We start from the raw sequence: 21,393 nt of genomic DNA, 5'->3' as shown, positions 1-21,393 counted from the left end.
ACCGTAACGCACACGAAGATCTGTATTATAATTTTCACCGAACAAATAACAAATTTATCGTAGGAATATTTATACTATAAAATACTATAAAATTTAATACGAAAGTAAGTCAATTTCCTACGTACAATATTTTCTAATATCTGTAATATTTTCATAAAAGGTTTCGTATATGCCAACATGCAGAATTCGTAGTTGAAGAATGTCCGTTCCAGTAGCTACGAGAAGGTATTTTCTAGAAGTAACAGGGAAGAAAAGAAATCGAATACATCCGTTCATCGAGAACAGTAGATAGTTAGAAACGTACTTGCCTGACCGTTGACTTTAGATCGATATTCGAAGCACGCCTTACATAGCCGACGCTCATCCAGATGAGTGCCATACGATGCCATCGCAAGAAACCTATAATTTACTCTAAACACCCGTCAGCGGATGAACATCAAACGTTATTCCATATATGGCAACCTGTCGAAGATACGGATGACGTTTGTGTTTTTCTTGAATCATAGTGAATTCTTTTCCCAAGCGACATCGTCCCTCTTTCGACTATTTTAATTTGTTAAACGAGTCATTCACGTTGGGTAGGATTTAATGCAACGTAACTAACAACAAGTAAGATTCTAGAAACTTATAAAAGTGCCCGTAACACTTGAAATATTCTATGAATGTCATCGAAAACTTTTCTAGATAAATGTGTGGACGTGAAATCGCGTGGCGTCTAAGAACGTGACTCACCAGTTACCATTTTGGATTTAGCATGTTCTCACGTATTTATGACGAATTAAACGATCTTTCGTGGAAGAATAGTAAATGTGATTGTTATGCACCGAGCGAGATTTTGAAATCATATGTAAGTAGGTACTTACGTAGGTATGCGCTTGGAGATCAGGGATTTGTTATCTTTCACAGAACCGCTTTGTAATGTTTGAAACGTTGAGTGAAAACAAGACTGATTTGAAATAATACTATGTGAAATGTTGCATCGTCTAATAGATGGCAATTAAATTGCCCTAATAATTTGTAAATAGACTGGCAAATATTTATGCAAATTTACATTCCTGCGAGTACAATTAAAGAAATAAAAGCTAAGAATTATAACAAATATTCTACTTTCAATATTTTATATATCTTTGCATATTACGTGCATTCTGTGCGTGTTTGCGATTTTAAATTCCCCATAAATGCATAAATTCCGCAGTGTACTCATAATATCCGCTATAGCCGTTGCAAGAAGGAGGCAGAAAAAGGACAAAGCATCGTAAAATTCGAAATTACGCTGTTCGTCTTTAATGTGACTTCGGTGGCGCCGAATTTTGCGCGATACTCGAGACGATCTCGCGAGAACATGACGATGAAGTAGATAAACAAACTAGGTCGAAGCAATTGTGTGAATCACAGGGAATAGACACCCCGATGAAACGTCCTCTTGTAAAATCGAATCGTAAAAAGGCTGCGGAGGTATATGAATTAACGAGATTCCCGGCGCAGATGCGTTGTCTGTGATTTTTATGCCCGACGAATGCCAGATGTGATCGTAAAACAGTTCTCGGATATTTCAGAGAGTCACGACTGGGACTTTGAATTTCCTGCTCAAGTGTCTGTCGAATGAGATAGAAATTACTAGCTTAGAAATTCTGATGATTATACTTGTTTTAAGTGAACTTCTTTTTTATTTATACTCCTACGTACAACATAAATATCCTTTTCTATCTTTATGTCCATACGTAATGGAAGCAAAGATCGCAATAATGATGAAACATTATCAATATACGCTGCATCTGTCTCGATTAGGGTATGAAAAAATGTCGAACTTAAGACTTATGGCGAATCGACACAAATCTCTACAGCTTATTTACAGTTGTTTATACATTTGTAGGAAATTTAAAGCTACAAAAGCGTCTATAATGATCTATAGGAAATTTTTATCTGCGAAAATGCACAAAATACGCACGATTTATAAAAAAATATAAAATATATGAGAAATGCGAAACAAATTTCTGTTTGAATTCCATCCCTTCGGTGATATTCGCCAAAGCTAAATTTGCATAAACAATCGCAGTTTAATCAGGATTTTCTCGCTCCCATCAATAATTTTCCTCTATCCATCCTCTTCCTTATCGCCCATCCTTTTTCTAACCAGCTCGATCGGCCCTTTTGAACGTTCCGGAACCGGTTCCAGAAATCCAAAGCTCGAGACGCGATGTCTCAAAGCAACGTGCATGAATGCAGTTAGGCGCCCTTCGAAGACGCGTAAGTCGCTAGGGATAATTGGCTGGTGGCCTGCGGCAAGTGCCATCGATTTGCACCACCTGCTCTCCCGCATTGCTGCGACCTACCATACATCCGAGTATTTATTCTCGATCTTGTTAAATGGTTCACGAGGCTGGTTTCCGTGAGAAAAATTGAAAACGACCAGCGATGGCGAACGAATAAGAGAGAAGAGACCGATAGAATGAAACGAACTGGTACAGAGAAACACCAGACATCGTGTTTTCTTTCGATCCGGTGATTTCTGAAGTTTGCTCCGCGGATTATTTGTTTAAGGTCTGCGACGCGTGAAAATTCAGTGGATATGATTTTATTTTGAGAATGAATATTGGGATTTGTTAAGGATTAGGAACGTTGTGAGATTTAATAACAGCAATAAAGAGCAGTGGCAAAATAATTAATTTCTGTATTTAAAATTTGAGATGTTAAACTTCGGTTTAACACTTCATCTATATCATTTCGTTTAGAGATATTAAAATGATCCATATAAATATAATCGTCATAATTGATAGCGTGGAAACAATACACTGTTGCGAAAACCATAAACTTGAAAATTTCAAGAAAGTTAAGAATATGTTGAATTTTGGATTATTTACGTAATACGAATAAAGCGTAACAATTTTCCATGTCGTCAGGTTAATAACTTTCTTAATTTCTCATTGGAGAATTTGTAACATAGTTGGACATTTTTTATAATGTTCCTGAATGTTTCACAAGTTAAACAATTTACCCATGAGGTGTCACTATCGCGTTTTACGAGCTTGACCTCTCGCCGAGCTATTTGACTTTAAAACATAGTCATCTGACTAACCTGATACTGCCCTTTGAAATAGCTCCGCGTCAAGTATTCGTTGTATTTTTTCTTTTTCGCTAGGGGCTGCTACCGTGAAGACCGATTCTCACGGTTCTCTGGCTCTTATCTTCCCAAGCTTTTGTTTATCATCGAAGCGCGCGTAATCAGCTAATAGTTTTCATCAATATGCGAAAGAATAACGTTGTTAAAAGGATTTGTTCGTTCAAAAGCAAAATTTAACATTTTACGCATTGTATGCATATTGAATACATTAAGACTTTTACATTCTAAGTCATCTAAAAAAAACGTCAATTGTTATAACACGATTTCTTTTTAACGAAATTTCAGGAATTTTGTTGTTAAAAGTTCTACATATTACGTTCGTTGACGTTTTATTGGAAATATCGTGATGCGACCGTAATTGAAAGTCTATTTTCTACGCGAACGAACCAAATATTTTGTAAAAAAAATTTGTTCTTCCGAAATATAACCTGACTTAAATATAACGAAACCTAGATTTCCTATATAACTTATTAATACGATCGTTTGCCTCGCGTTAATAAAATATATCGATTATCGAAGCTGTTGCGCAACTTTGTCGGTTAAAAATATTTCAATATATTTCTACATGCGCGCGATTTTTCAATGTTACGAAAGTACGACAGTTTCGGGCCAACGAATGAATTGCAGCCGGCGAAAAAATTTTTCTCCAATAACAGAAACTTTCCCCTTTCCCTGATGTACGACCTAACTTCGCATTTTCACCGTGCACGCATATCTATATGCATTAAGCTTATTTATCTCTTCTATTTTTTCTCTTTTTTTCAATGTATTATACACCGTGGTAGAAAAAAATTCATATTACAAGTTCGAAGAATAAGAAAAATCTCCCTGTTAGCTTTTTCAGTCATAAAATACAAGTATCTCGAAGTTGTACGAAGTTAACTTCGGGGTACGCGGATTTCGTTTAAATTCTATGTAAGTCAAGAAGTTCGCGTGTATTCATAAAGTTCTAGCGTAAATGTCGTTCTAAGAATACTCTTAATGTGTGACTTTATATGTAATAGTTGTGGCCTGTAATAGTCACGTGCACGCGTTTTATTGCCATCATGCAACCTAGCATCGTGACATCGTGTTAAAGCCATCCGACACGCGTTTATAGATTGTTTATTAAACCGTTTCTGGCTCGGAGATTCATTATCATTATATTAGAGTAATGTCATCGATACTTACAACTCTTTATCAAATTTGAAAAAAAAAAAAAATATTCTCACATTCAAGTGTATAGTCTACGCACGTATATGATGAACGACGATTGCTAAACAGCTGTGCAATAAATATGCATAACCGACTGTCTCTCCCGATTGCTATAAATCAATAATGGAGAGTATTAATCATTTAAATTCGACAATTGTATTCCCTTTTGGGTCCAAGAGCGTCTAATCATCGCGATCACAAGGGAGAATAGGTTCACAATTCGGTGAAGATCGAAGCACGGGCACGCGCAACCGTTTCATTCGGTGAAATGCTATCATCGGAGCTAAGTCGATTAAGCCAAAGGCGATTCAAATGTTCTCTAGTCATGCCCGAGCGTTTCCGCGAGTATTCTAAAATGCCTTTATCCAATTTCCCGATGAAGGAAAACGTCTATTGTTCTATCCACGACGCGATCTTTTGAGATAGAATCTGAGATAACGCGTGCACGAGAGTGGACGTAGAACTCGTTTACCTCGTAACCCCGTCAAGTCGCAGCTATTCGCACGAGACACGGGAAAATCGATAGCCAACGCTTCGTGCTGTGTCGCTTCGTTGTACGCTACACTGTTTCATGGGTCTACACCCTCGCTGCCAGACAAATACGGCATTAGATAATCAGGTGATACCGATATATCGTTATCGACTGCCACTATTATTTCATAGTGTCGTGAGAAACGGTGTGCAGGCACGTACAATGTGCGTCATTCGCCACGGTCGGCCATTCCCATTTTACCAAGTGATTTCAGGCGTCGCGTCGCCACCACTTGCTAATAATCCCTATACTAATTCCGATACAAATAATTCCCGCTGGAATTGCAGAAGTTTATGATAACGTCGAAGATAAGCGACAAGTATCGAGTCGATGCGTCATTGAAGTTTTCAGAAATTTTCGGAATATGTTATTGCCGATCATTATGCACTTATAGGTTTATAGCGGCACACGAGCTAGAGGACAATTCAAATCGTTTTGTTATTTTGCCTCGGAGTATCAATATCGTGAGGAAACACGTAATGTAATAATAAATAAACTCCGGGCAAAACAATGTCGCCGCTACATGCAACCATCAAACGTAGACGAATTCGAATTTTCCGGCTCTCCCCCGACCAGTATAAATAAACAGACGCCAGCGTAAGGAAGTCAGTATCCACGAGTATCTATGAGTATCTGTGATGGCACTCGACCACGGAACTTTCCAACGGCTTCGCAACACAAAGCGCTATACACCTTCAAAGCGTAAGGTCGACACGCCTAATGTACCATCGATATTCCTAAGGTTCTTTCGTCGAATATTCGGAAGAATGCATACGCGGCAACCGTTGCGGATATCTAATAAACGCGTGCGTAGTGGGGATGTCGGGAGGCAACAAAGAAAACAATCCGTTTGGTTTCGAACCAAAGATTCATTCTGCCCCGAGCTGCGAAGTGCGAATGGTTAGTGTCATAGCGAAGCAAACACTATTAGAGATACGTGATTATAACCCTTGATAGTTAATCGTTAATTGTTGTTGATAGTTAATCGCTAATTGTTGTTAATCGTTAATCGTTAATTGTTGACCGTAAATCCTTGACTGTTGACTGTGAATAGTTTAATAAACTTTTCTGTTGAACATCAAGAGTATTTCTTGGGGGCACCTTCACCAACATACCACCTCATATCTATCGAGTGTCTATCAATTATAAACGAGTTATCAGCGAACAATTATACACTGTTTTAGCGAACTTGTTAGTACGAGCGTCTCAGCGAATATTGTCTGTATATTAATTTATTTAATTATTTTACAACAGCGAGTTATTTCGTTATTCTAACTACCAATCCTCTACAATCCTCTACAGGCATCAGGAATGTCGTATCTCTGATGTTTAAATTTGGCGTGCCAATACCAGCTATTTAATTTCACAGCGTCGTTGATCATTAATCGCATTAAAGAAAGAATGTGTTACGTATCGCGTATGTAAGAATATTTCAAGACGAATAGAATAAGTGAATAAGGTTCGCATTAGTTAGTCTGGTGAGTTGACCAACCGGGAATTTGAGTAACCGGGAATTTGAGTAACCGGAAATTTGACGGTGCTAAATAGGTTCCAAGTTACAGGAATTTAACTTGGTCAGTCTGAACGAAGATTGTAACGTAATGTAAATCATCTTCAGAAGCGGTGGTGATCGGAATTGACTTGTCCAGGAGCGTCGCACGACGCTGCAATCGATAACAATCATTTCCGCGTTACGTTAACGAAATACTATTGTCCGTGACGCGTTAATGGAATTATAGATTCTCGCGTACGCGGCGCGTTGTTGCGGTATCATGGGAACGATGATGGAATTATGTGGGTTAACACAATCCACGTTCGAGGTTAGGAAGAAATTTACAAGCCTTCACGCACGTGCGCGCATAAGCGCTGGATATATGATCGCAGGAGTCTCTATGGTGGCCGCAATATTCCCCCATGGTAATTCGATAATGTATTATGGATACGTGAAATTCGACGAGAATCTCCACTGGTCGCGTAACAGGAAAATACAAAGTGTTTGGCCGGCGAGTATCCACATGGAAGAGATCGTTTCACGCCTCTTCTATGCTCACCTTCCCACGCTCTGTTCCTTTGTTCACTTTGATTCTCTTCGCCCGATTCGAATTAAACGAATTCATTCTCGTACCGACCAGCCAATACATTTCTGGTTGTCGTTCGATTCAACTTGCAAAAGTTTGCTCGCTCAAACGGACCGAGACTTCTTCGATTTTGGGAAACGAGCTGAAACTATGTTTAGCTATATGGTGGTTAAGGAATGAAACGTGGTTGGGATATGTACATTATACCAAAAGTTTGATGGGATGGGAGGAATTTATATAGTTTAGCTACTTGGTAGTTTCATTGCTGTTAACGCATTTGGTGCACCACGATAATTAGTTAATAATAAGTAATGATACCGATAAACGTTGTAACAAAGAACCTAGAAAGACAGAAAGAAAATGGGTAGTTTGTTATAAGAAATATTATTATTTGTACAACTTGTTAGCTGCAAAATTAATAACTTTGTTAAAATAATTAGCGAGATTGAATAATAACCGTGAAAAAAAAAAGAGTCATTAACGTAAAACTGCATCCTTACGAACATAATACTACGTTATCTTCTAGTTCATAAAAGTTAAAAGCTTGCTCTTCCACCCTTGAATACGCCAAAGTTGATAGACATCAAAATAATATTATCCTATTATCCCATCCTATCTTATGAGATAAGATTGAAATACAGACTAAACGACATTAGCGATAGCTGGAACAAACTGTATTACAGGATTTCTTTATATAATCTGTATAAAAGCGAGTAGATGGTCCAAAAATCACGTTCCATTTACAATCTTTTCTCAGACAATTTACATTATTTGCTTCTGCTTTTTTAACGTTAGTATTGTGAAAGCTAGTTCTCTTTACTTAAGTTCTACGGTTCCATAAAAGATAAAGAAATTGAAATATTTATATCTTTTTGAAATTTGCAACTTCCATATATATTTTCAAATTAGTTTTGAACTTTGCCAATATAATTACGAAGTCGGGTCTCATAACAGCGTTGATGAAACTTCGAAATGTTTCGTATCGCACGTAATGTGTTCCAGTAACGTGTCTACAAGTGTTCGAATACTTTCGCGAGCTTTCATAAGATACATAAGAGGAAGGAAAAAGAAATACAAAAAAAGGAAGAGAATAGCCGCGAACCATTGATTCGATCAGCGGCGAGTTAACTCGGTTGACGGAGCAATAGATTGCATCCATTAACGTTGTGCGCGTCTAAACCTCGTTACAAAGGATGCCATTTCATGATTGTACCTCCTTTTAATAATGCCGCGTTGAAGTAGTGGTGAGGAGAGTCTCTTTCACGAGAAAGGTTGGCGGTAAAAAATTATTTGAAAACTCGCCGAGAGGTCGGGGGAATCGCAAACTCGATGCATTACACGCAGACCATAATTAAATGTCGTGCAACTCATCACTGATGGACACACCTAATTTCATTCGCTGCCATAACTTCATTAATAATTTACATCCCTTTCAGCTTGCTTCGCTATCCTTTCCACGCCGTGGTAATTGTAGTTCAAAAGATTTTTCAGCATCGTCCGATAACGAAACTCGGCCAGCCGTGACTTCTTAATCTGAAAGAAAAGAAAAATTCAATCACCTTGACGGATTCTTCTTCTTCTTCTCAGCACCGACAGATCTGTCGTTTTCTCTTGTACGTATCTTTAGTGACAGAATTATGGACTCGCGTATATTCGAATATAAATTCTGCATAGCGACACGTGAAATTTTTGAAATACTTTAATAAATTTTCAAGGATATACGAATTAGAACGTCCAATAGTACTGAAAACATAATTAAGTTTCTTCATTGACGACGCAGTAACGTTCAATGAAGCCGCTGACACTTGGCTGTGGTAACGGGAGATATCTCACATTAAACATTAGAAGAGAACATCACACCGGCGGTGTCCACTTACCAAAGACATAGAAACGCTACATTAAGGCCCGGAGGGTTTCCCCGAAAAGGTAGCAAAACAATTCTAACGTCACACACACTTGGACAAACACGGAGGAACATGGGACTTCCGGCTCCTCTCAGCCAAGGGGAGACGGCCAAACGGAAAAATATTCTTTCTGAAGATTCTTCCATCATATGACGTCACCGTCTTCTCTTGCCTGAAGCTACAGTAGCTCACGAAAGTATTATCATAGAAAGTATAACATTTTGAGATTTCAGTACCACTCTAATGAAATACGACTGTCATAATTATATTCATAAAGTTCGAATCAAAACTAAAAATATACAGGGTGGTTGGTAACTGGTGGTACAAGCGAAAAGGGGGTGACTCTACGCGAAAAAAGAAGTCGAAAATATAGAATAAAAATTCTTTTTTTAATTTTTTTTTTTTAATTTTTCCACCGAGACAACGATCTACAATGAGATCCGTTATAACGAGACGTGATAAAGTGCAGACGTACCGAGCGAAAATTCAAAGTCGATTTTCTCGAAAACGAAGCCTCAAACGAAAAATTTTTATTCTATATTTTCGACTTCTTTTTTCGCGCAGAATCACCCCCTTTCCTGTACCGCCAGTTACCAACCATCCCGTATATATTTGGAAAACCAATAATCGAATCATCATTAGAGGTTATTTAAGTCTTCAACAATTATTTTACACTACAAAGAATATTCCTTTTTAAAATTATTTTAATGAGATTAGGGAACCAGAATAATTATTAAATTATTATAACCCTAGTCTTAGCCGCTAAAAGGTTTCCACAAGTGTTCGAATACTTTTGCAAGCAATTGTACGTTCGTAGACGAACTCTCCGTGAGATTTCTCGAACGTTTTTGTCGCGAAAACTTGGTTAGAGAGCTTGGTTAAATCTCGAAAGAGAGAAGACTAATTGATCCCATGGGTGGCCACGAGTTGTCATCGTACCTCAAAACGGAACAGATGTTGTTAGGTGACGAGGGAACAGGAAAACCAGTTTTTGGGTCGTCGTAAAGGAAAAGAGAAAAGAAAGTGAGGAAAGTGACGGCGATGTCTTGTCACGGGCAAGCGTTTGGGATAAATCGCGCGAAAACTATGATCGATGCCTTTAACCTTTGACTCTGCTCCTCCACGAGCCACTGCATCAACCAACCGTGTTATCGAGATATCGATATCCACGCTTTTCTTTCGCTATCTTTAGCTTTCCTCCATCGATCCAACTTTGCCTGGGGGAACTTAGTGATGGGATCAAGTTCAATATGTACACCGCCGTTCTTATGTAGACTACGGATGTTTGTGCAATTTGACATTTTTACAATCATAACTAAAGTAAGGGAACCTAACTAGAATATTGTTGTTAATAGCTTAATGATACAAAGTGATTAAAAGATCGCATTGGCCAAAATTTAAGTAGCACTAAAGTAAACAAAAATTAAAATTGTTGTAGAAATTGTACAAAACAATTTCAAAATATGTACTACACGTATATTGTCGTGGAAATGTAAAGGGAATCACATCAAATGAAATTCATCAATTACAAATAAACAGCTTTGTAAAGAATTTACGTTGTATAAAAATTGTTCGTATTCTTTCTCACAATATAAAATTTCGTAGATTCTAACTGTGTCAACAGAATCGAATTGTTGCATAAATGAAACAATTGTACGCCTCACTGTGTTTGTTAATAAATAAGCTCGTAATAAAAGAGAATCATATTAATCTGTAATGTAATAAATCCCTAGTCTCTGCATCGTGAATAGAATATCGTTTTAATCCACACTCTCATGGTTTCTTTCATTCACAAAATTATGATATAAATATCATGAATACCGCGTATTAATCGAATACCAAAATAGTGTAATAAAATTCCAGACAAGAATTCAATAACCCAGCAGGGAGAACGCTTTAATCGCTCCATTTTTGTTGTGAAACTCTCCTACACAGCTGGATATTAATTGCCTAATAAAAGCAACTTCCCATAAAAAAATTTTATTAAATAAATAGCTAATAGGATACGTACGGTGGAAAATAATTTTTCTATAATAAATCTTTCCTAAGTTCAGAAAACATATATTTAGACTAAGAAATGAAAAATAATACGTCCATTAAAAAGTCAAGTATAATCCTAGGATTGATCAAAACTGCAATAACAACGGATTACTAATAACGCAACTAACATATAAAACATCTATATCGTAATAAGATTATCTTGTAAACTAAACAGATAAAAACACACAAAATTATCGTAATATCCAAAACGAAAGGATCCATCAAGAGTTTGAGTGACTTAATCGTTTAGCAAATGACAAGCCCAGATCCCGAAAACGAGGGGTTAACACCCTCTTTTTCGTGGTAGCTACAATGTCAACGTTAATACAAACGCACATAGTCGACTCGACATGGATGTTTACGTAGAACATTTTTAACGATTGTTCCAGGGAAGGGACGGCTCTACCCGGCCTACAGTTTGAGCGGCAGCGAGGGTGAGGAAAATTCGCCAAGCCTGCGAGGTCGTGCTCCCGCCTACCCTCAAAATAATCACCAGACCACGCAATCACACCTGAATCACTACAACGCCAGTCAGCATAAACAACGTGCCTATCAACAGCAACAGCAGCATCCCCTGTATCATATGCCCAGCACTGGTGCTGGACTTAGCGACACACCAACTTCCGGTAACGCGTCCGACGAAACCCTCACCGACAGTGACTTGATCACTGTTGCCCGTGACTCTGCTCTGCTCGTTCATAACGGTGAGTAACATTATTTGTTCCTCAATTCCTTCAAATAAAGCAAATAAATTAGCGTTAGTTTATTGAAGAAGGACATAAGCGTTACTTAACGAAAACAGAAACGGGGATGGAAATTATAATATGAAATAATTAGACCTTTGATACTATTTGTTATCGCTTTGTTTAATATATTTGTAGGGATTTTACGGAAATCAGTCACTTTGATTACTTTGATTGACTGATACTTCTAGCGTTAAGAATCTCAAGCCTACAACGCACATTCTTAGCATAGTCGAAACATTTCATAATCTCAAGTAACCTGAACACGCGTGAAGCTTATCAGAAACGTATCTTTTCATAACGTTCCCACGCAATACCTCTATTTCTCATCCGATGGTACATCTATTGCATACATCACCTTATTTGTTCCTCGTCTTTCACCGTGTAACAACATCCTTAAACGAAGTTGTCGTGTGAGTTTCGCGCTAAATGATCCGATTGACTCGTCTCGTGTCTTCCACGTGATAAATACCTTTCACGAGCAACTGTCCAGCGAAGACTTCGAATCCAGAGAGTTTCCAGGTGTTATACGAGACGAAGCTGGCGCAGGTTGGAGTAGACGTGGCTGTACCACGCTCGGTATACCTTCGAAGCGATACGTCATCCGTGACAAGCCGGTGTGCCGATAACCTCCGTCTCCGACAAACCCCCGTGTGTGGCCTCACACCTCATCGCGGCAACGACCATCCATCATGTTTGAGTAATGTAGGGACACGATTTCACGTTATTGCAAATGACCGACTCCGTCTACGTAGCAACGTACCTCTACTTCAGACCGATTACCATCCAAGAAACTGACCCTTTATTAGAGGCCATTATCGATCGCGCCCTGTGGCCCTGATTTTCAGCTGCGAGGTCAACGCGATCCACGTTCAAGGTACATCATAATGTATTGGGTTGTTCGAAGAGTTTCTAACGAAATTTAAGGAAAGTTAATTTTAATAACTTAATTTTGTAGAAGTAGAATGTTATTAGTGGTCTGCGAATGTTTATGAGATTTCAGTGAAATTTAAGTGAAGGCTAAATAGAAATTTGTTTCACTCGTTAATCATCATTGCAACCGCTTCACTTGCCATACTCTATATATTCATTTTTTATTTCTTCGTGGAAGTGAAGGACGAGTGATCGAAGACGTTATATCGTTGTTAATCCTAGCAGTTCGATATACATGACGCTACACTTGGTGTAACCACGAAGCGCATCCTATCGCGCATGACACGTTGCTTTCCACTGTCATGCTAATCCCTCGCAGGCGTAATTGCCGATTTATGCGCGGGAACATTGGTCTCGGAGCATAATGCGTACACAATGTGTCCCGGGGGTTTGGGATTACTTATCCCATGAAGAAGGAAATCGCACTGGTTTGATGGATGATGGAACCTTACGATCCCAATGTCTCGTCACTTTCTCATGAAACGTGGACGTACTTACTTAGTATAGAGTAGTCATGCTAGTGGAACGAAATTCGCCAGAAGCTCTTTATTTCCCTGGTTTCTGCACGAGGCTAGAGACAGAGTCATTGTGATTCAGCTGAAATCTTAATGGAGTATCGAGAACCGCGGAGGAACGTCTATTATGAACTCGCCTGTTTCCCATTACGGTCAATAAAAGGGGAGATTCAAAGCACATTTTTTTGCACCGCAGAGTAAGGCTAGAAGAAGACGAGGAAAGGGGGGAAAGAGAGAGAGAGAGAGAGGAAGGTTTACTAGGTACGCTGACGTGATTTTAGTCCGCGATCCATTCTCCGCAACGCGACGCGGGGAACACTTCCATTTAGATGCTCATCTCGCGGAAAAGATTTCACGAGGATATATTACCGTGACGTTATGTCTCCTTTCGTTCGAGGAAACCGGAACGAGATGCTATCTTTGAAATAAACGATCACGGTTAAATGCTTTGCTTGCAATACGAACCATTAACGCGCATCCACGCTAATATCCTGCCTCTAGTACGAGATGCAAGCAGCGACGGGATGTCTTCCTCTAATTAATTTAAGACAGACACTGGTTACAATATGCTCGCGTCGATCTGAATTCCAGTAATTTCTTAAAATACTCTGCAATCGTCAAATACAGTCCAAATAAAATATTTTGACGTTCGAATAATCGTGTAACTCCCGTCAAATAATTTCTAATTAGAAAATCGTATTAATACAATATTCAGAAATATTGGTAAATTTAATGAAATATTCGAAAACAATATCAAATTTAATAGAATATTTCGATTAGTAAGTAATGATTCCCAAATTACATTTTTCTATGCCCTGTGAATAAAAAATCATTGAGTCTATCAAAGAACAATATAAAGGAAGCTCGAGAAATTAAAAATTGATTAGCAAGTAAGTTTGTAAGATGTTCAATAAACGATAAAAGAGTGAAATTTTAATGGAATATAGGCGGAGTGAGGATTTCAATTTATCGTTGAACCAGCTGTTTTGTATCTATCTATAAATCTACACGCCTAGAGAATCTACGACATGTTTACTTACCAATGTTAATACGGACTACAGTGGCAGCGTTATCCGTGGCAAGTATTGCTACTAGCTGGGACCTCGTAGATTACTGCTTGTTCCGTTATTGTAAGGTATGTAATTACTACACCCACTATCATCAGCATGTGTATAATTACTACATGCACTATCATCAATGGATATCTAATTTCTACACGTACCCTTGCCAGTGGGTGTGAAATTACTAGATGTACGATCCAACCTGCCCCTCTCAACTAATACGTGTACTGTGGATTGTACAGTTGCGAAATGTACTTCTTAAAATGAAAGTTAACGACGCATCAGAAATCTTTCGACGTTCAAACGATCACCTGATTCCCGTCAAATGGTTTTGACTTTATATATCAGCATAGTTTGCCAAGGATTGAATTTTGTAACGTTACTAGCATAAAGTAAAGATGAAACACTTGTTTCAGCGGTATTACCTCTTATTATATAATGAATACGACGCACCATGTGCGTCAATACCAGGCAAAGTGTTAAATAATACTTTAGTTTTTTAAAAGCTTCTTAAAACTTTTTACACATTTCTTATTTCCAAGGGTGTCGGAAGGTTTTAAATGCTTTATGTGCAACTTGTTGCTCGTTTGGAATAATCTCTTACCTACTATAAGACAAAAATTTAAGAAAGGAAATTTAAATACGGATTTGGAAATAATACGACTAATGACATTTATGTGAATAATTTAAAACAGAGAAATCCCCAAACTATTTGATAAAGCAAATATAATATTCGCGTGTTACTAAAAATTAGAGGTATTATCACAGATAGTAAAATCATACGATTCAACGATGAGCAATTATTTCAATTCTGCGTGTAACTTTTGTAAATGTATAGTCTTTAATCGAGAATAACACACCATGTGATTGGCAGAAACTGTGAAACCCTTCGACACTCTGTTTCCTTGAATACCGATAGGTTGGTTTTTTACAGAGTTGCGCCAAGTTTTGACACAAACTATTCACTAATAGTCTGCGATATCTGAACGACTGGTATGTAACGTATAATGGCGGCGGAGAAAAGAGAAGTTCGCGGTGCAGTATACTCGTGGAATTCAAGGCAGCTGAAGGGGATGGTGGTTGAAATGTGGAATGTGTAGATGGGAATAGAACGGTACCAGTTTGTCCGTTCTTTTTCCGGACAAAAAAAAAAGAGTTTGTGAAATGAATGATAGGTGTCTCCAACTGCTTCTATATACAAATTTTTATTTTCACCATTAAGTCTAATAATTTTCACTGACAAGTTTATTTCCTTTATTCGTAAGTTTTTTATTTTATCCAAGATAATTATTTTAAACATATTCTTCCCCTTCGAGTATAATTACTTGCAAGTTTTTCTCCTTAGAAGAAGAGACGAGTGTCTCTCTCTCTTTACTTCGATATATTACTTAAAATATGAAAAGAGTATATTTGAGAGAAATCGTAGGAAAAAAGCTATAATATTTCCAACGTCAATATTAAAAACTGTTATTACCGAAAAACGTTTGTCTTCCTATTATTTCAAATATGATGGCGGCTGCAGCGTACATAAATTTCGACTCTCTCGATGGTCGACTCGACTCTTGACCCACGTAGCAACCTCTCGCACAGTAAAATCAATGGAGAAAATTCTAATTGCTCCCTTTCGCGGAGGGCTGCTGCCACTCGAGCAAGAGACAAGATAATCGTTTGCTCGAACGCGAGAACGCGACGAGGGGCTATAGATCAGAAGAAGCTTCCGGAATTAATGTTCAAAGAGAAGAAAGCAATATACCAGAAGGGCGGAGAGAGATTAATTATCTACGAGACGATAATTCGTAAAGAGGAACGCAGGCAAGGTGTGCCGGGGTTCGTGATAAAGCGCGGTTTTCCTTCGTGTTGGAACGGAGTCGAAGGTCGGAAACGACGTGGATTAGAGCCGTGCGACCGGAATTTCGCGGGGAAATCCATTCCTACGCCGGAACCATGACCGACCCCGAGCCCAGCTTTCAACCAGGACGAATGAATACCCGAAGAGAACACGAGGGAGGGGGATTACTTCCGTCTCATTAGCGTGGGCCACGATTCCACGCGGCGAGATCGAGGAATTCGTCACGCCTGCCGACCATACACACCCACGAAAATCCTAATTCATTTCACGACGAAAACCTCCAGTCTGATGATTAACCAGCCGATGATGACGGAAGCCGAATTTATCCGACGCTCCACGTCGCCAAATTACCCGGGCTGAGTCACTTCGGTTTTTGGTTCGCGCCATGTTGCATAATTTATAACTCTAATATGTCATATTGTAGCAGTGTTTATGAATAATGCAAGAAGTGAATCCCGGGAGGGAAAGATTTCTTGTTTTGTGATTCGGGATCATTAGTACATGTACATTGCCGTTTAAAAGTATACACATCTTGACCAATTTATGATAACAATACGCGAATATATATATATATATATGTATGTAATAACGTAAATCCTTAGTGTAAATCAGACGATCGACTCTGGAAAATCGAGTTTATTATGGGAATAATTAAATTAAATACAATAACAGTTAATAACAAATCTACTGCAAATTTTACCTGTAAAATCGAGAATCGATTTTCTAGATTCTAAATTACCATTTTTCTTTCGTGATCTATTCTATTCAATAAACGACTGCCGATAAAACAAAACAAAAGTAAAAATGTCGGTTTGAATTCTATGAAATTTACATATATATACGAATCAGTGAGAAAGTAAAGATCAGAACCAATACTTACTCTCTTCTTCTGGAATGAACGTATTATATCATATGAAATATTTATTTAAGATCATATCACGTTAAATACTTATCGTTCAGTTAGAAGGTTTAGGTTTTCTTATCATTCACGTCGAATTGCATGAAATGTAATACTCGTAAAAATGGCTGCCGTCTGGGTTGACCGTCATGAATCACGAACACTATCAAACTTGTACACGTAATTCGTTTCACGATTTCTGAAGGCGTACACTTTGTCAGCCTCCGGTAAATCAAAGAGTCACACACGTTCCGATCGAAAGGTTTCTCTTAAATTGAAAACGTCCGAGCCAGAAGTAAGATAAAATAAACAGGACGAATTCTGGGATCAGTACAGCCATACCACTGTTAGGATTTATTAAAGTATCGAATTACTTTAATATTTCTTGCAGACGAACTCTATTTTTGATGATACGTATATTCCAGCTATTCCTTTGAATTTGCCTCAATTAAAGTAGAAATATAGTTTAAATTAAACATTTTTGCAAATAAATTATTATTTATTATAATTTTTTACAAAATCTGTATTTAATCACTGTAAATGCGAACCTAACTATATTGTATAATAATCAATATTAGGAGATTGTAGAGGAATTTATTCTGGAAAAGGAATCATATCAAATGACTCGAATTTTCTCTCTATATCACATAGAATAACACATATATTAAACATATTTATATATTAAACATATTTAATTGAATATTCAAAATTTCATCAGAGAACGATATTTGATATTTTACGTATACACCAATTTGTTATATCTTTTTCAAGCCAAATAATCTATTAATGACATGATTTACTTTCAATCGCATAATTGGTATCAGTTACTTATAAATTAATTGCACATTGAACATATTGGAAACTCTAAACCTCTGATTAGGATCTTAACAATGAGTGCATCATTAAATGATTACATTTATAATTACCAAGTTACGAAATTCGAATCCTATTCGAATCATATGATATTCAGTGGAAATTATATAATACATGTTTCCCATTCAACATTGTTTTCATAAAACTTGTTCTACTTTATTGTTTACGAGATGATAAATTATTAGAAAAAACCTGTTATTTTTCAAATATAGAAATACGTACACTTAGAATTTCTATGCAAATTATGAACTTGGTTCGGTACAAAAATGTACAGATGCATAAATATGCAAAAATATATAAAATATCGAAAAAATATACGAAATATCGATCAAGTATATTTACTACGATTTTTAATAGATAAAACTCTACTTAAATTCTATTCTTTCAGCTGTCATAAAAATTCCCAATCTTGAGGAGAAAATGAAATTATCGATCGTTTAATAATTATCTTATCAAGTGGCAATATGACTTTATAAAATTAATAATTGATATTATTCGAATAGCCAATGGCTAAACTCCATGTGAATGGACAATACTCTTAGCGTGATAACCAAGTAATTTTGGATTAGAAGCATAAGGATATTACTGATAGGGTCTTCTGTATACCCTTATATATCCGATACCGGTTGTTAACGATATCCGAAGATCCTTTGTCGATGGCATTATGAGTACAGTTCGTTACACCTAAGGAGTCCGTGATTTATGTTTCAGAAGGCAAAAAACCTTTGTTGTCCGTGTAGCATGTTAAAAGAGCGAACCAGGGATATCGAATTTCGTCTTCGCCATTCAAAATTAACGAGCAGCTACCCTTTGGGAATCTTTGTAACAATCGGTACTGTTTCAACGAGTTACACAGGTACGCGCCCTTGTTAACAATCCGTTTGATCCTATTACAGACAGTTTCACACTGTGTTGAGCAATTTCTGCGACTCAAAAAAACCATTTCGCGTCCATCAATGTTTGTTACCGCAGAAAAAATCTTTTCATTGAAATAATTCCAAAATGTAACATTGCGTACTGACACTTTTTATTTTGGGTAAGGTTTGTGTCATGAATGATAAATAATACCAACCAAAGTATTATGTCAAAGTATTAAGTAGGTATTTATTACGATAAATGTACTGTTTGATATAGTGTTGGCTTGAGATTATACAGAGTGTGGTTGAATAGGATATACATAAAAGTAAAATAATATTAAGAAACATTCCTAAAAAATTTTTCATTTCCGACTTAGTTTTCGAGAAAATTATGTTTGAAAATTTATCTATTTATATATTATTAATCAAGTATACTCAAACATAGTTAATTCTGGACTGGTAAGACTAAATAATCGTAGAATCAAATTTTCTGTTTCACGCGTGATTGTCAAGCAAACAGAGTTTAAACCTGTTTAGTCGATAATCACTCTAGTACATGCCTATGATAAATTTTCAAATTTATTTTTCTTACAAACAAAATGTCTTGTGAAAAAAATTTATCCTGCATATTCGACTTACATTCACACACAGAGTGACCTAATGTCAATTATTTAATTACATGTTATTCGGCCGGACCCTGTATATTGGTGTTCAAGATACGCACAATTATACCAATTAATGAATCAAAATCCGAATTTATAGATTTTAAAGTTTATTCAAAAGACAAATATATTTATATATGGAATCAATCTTAATGTTAAAATCAAGAAAATAATTTTCATCGGCCTTTCAACCAAATATTTCACTGTGCGTTGCGATAAAAGTGCAGTTTCACCGCATTTTTGTGTAATGCGTATTAGATAATTACGTTTTCTTATTTCCAAGTGCTTCTTTAAAATTAAGAAAATAATTTTGACCAGCTTTTTGGCTCAAATACTCCACTGCTTGAGTCGAGGAGACAATACAATATGACGAACAATAAAAGGACAATAAGAGGGGCATGAACCGTTCCGTATGAGCGGATCTCTTAGGCCCCAGACCGATATCGGACGATTCAGTTGCGTGCAGCAATGGAAGTTTCGATTCACTGCGGAATTCTGACGAGAAGGTGGTGAGTTGCGTGTAGGCGTTTCGTAGCACGATCGTCTCGAGAGAAGAACTTCCGTGGCGTCCCTTGACGAAGCCCCGAAGACGAACGCCACGGTGTATCCTGTCGATCGTTTGGGGGAAGTACGAGCGAGCGAGAGGGAGTTTCATTTAAGTTAGAAATTGCTTCTTCCGCAGCGATGATGGGCCGCAAATTGGGCGCGAAACTGAACGCGAGACGAGAAGAATGTAAGAGAGAGAGAGAGAGAGAGAGAGAGAACAGGAGACGTTAAGCAACGAAAGGAGACGTCAAATAATATATTGATTTTTGTTCACAAGTCGAAGATTACTCGGGTTTGAACAGCTGTCTTGGAAAACACGGATTGGAATTATCTTTGCTTCCAGATTTCCGAGAGTAATTCTTCGTGAAGAAGTAGATTTCGACAGATTGTGTATTGTTCAATTTTTAGTTTGAAATATTAGAAAGATTCTAATATAAAATGTTACGTAGCTAGAGTAAGGTAGGATTATTTGAGTCAGTTAAGTTTCAAGATCTGGAATTTTATGCGAAATTTAAAGGTACAAAAATGCATAGAACATGAAGAAATATGTAAAATATTCAGAGTACAACACTCGTCATAATTTTTAATAGGTGAAATATATATATCTTGACTCTACTCCTTCACTCGTATTCATAAAAATATAAATCTCCATAAAAATCCACAGTCTAATAATGATGAAAGGACGAGGAAATATCTGAGGAAAGCTGTATTAAATAAGTAACAATAGATATAAATGGTATACATCCGTAATTATTATATTGCTATTATTACATTAACAGAAAAAACCATTTAAAGTGGATCTTTTGCAGAAAATTTCAAACAAAATATAAGTGGATTTCCATATACTTTTTGACGCCTTCAAGGTTGGAACGTGATCTTATTCACAACGTGGCACATAAAAGTGCTGGAAAAAAAGTTAATGAACTTAAGTATACATAGAAACTCAGCTTACAAAGCTTTCTAAATTATTCCTCTGTCTCTGTTACTTTTTCCTCGACTTTTATTCCCCTTTTTGTAGAACCGTCTACTTACATAGTTTAACTTACGAAGATTAAAAGATAAAAGTATTGTTTCGTAGGCTTAGCGATCCGTATTTTCACATAAACGTCACTTTAACTAAGCCATCATACAAAACTTACGGTAAACTTAACGTCAACATGATGGCAAGAATGAAATCGTATACAGGATGTTCCAGTAACTGTGGCACAATTAACAGGTGAAAAATTTTTTCTGAAAGAATAAATCGAAAATGTAGAATAAAATTTGTTCATACGGCACTACGTATTCGATAAAATCGAATTTAAAGATTTGTTTGACGTACATGTAATTAGCTAATTATCGACGGGCTATGAAAAAATATTCAACAGTGGGTTGTTCTACATGCGGAAACTAGTCGAAAATGTGGATTAACATTTTCACGTTTATGGCCTCGTTTTCAAGGAAATGCAGTCTGAAACGTATACATAATACATTTTCAAACTTCATTTTCTCGAGAACGAAACGTCACACGAAGAAACATTACTCTTCATTTTTTATTTATTTTCTTTTTTTGCCTTGCTGCTTGTTCCGTGGTTACTGAAACATCCC

General features: G+C 37.0%; 1 protein-coding gene across 7 annotated transcripts in view; it reads left to right on the top strand.

Annotated features, from left to right (window-relative positions):
• LOC117233046 (teneurin-m) overlaps positions 1-21,393 on the top strand; it is a 650,776-nt gene that overhangs the window by 306,520 nt on the left and 322,863 nt on the right. For all 7 annotated transcript variants that reach the window (XM_033492948.1, XM_033492956.1, XM_033492954.1 and 4 more), the window contains exon 3: positions 11,259-11,573. In XM_033492948.1, the coding sequence (XP_033348839.1) occupies positions 11,259-11,573 (315 nt within the window). The remainder of the gene's footprint in view (positions 1-11,258; positions 11,574-21,393) is intronic.

The sequence above is a fragment of the Bombus vosnesenskii genome, unplaced genomic scaffold, assembly GCF_011952255.1.
Source record: "Bombus vosnesenskii isolate JDL3184/JDL3185 unplaced genomic scaffold, Bvos_JDL3184-5_v1.1 scf7180000013294, whole genome shotgun sequence".
Lineage (NCBI taxonomy): Eukaryota > Metazoa > Arthropoda > Insecta > Hymenoptera > Apidae > Bombus > Bombus vosnesenskii.
Note: the sequence above shows the minus strand (reverse complement) of the source record. Positions and strands in the feature narration are given on the sequence as shown.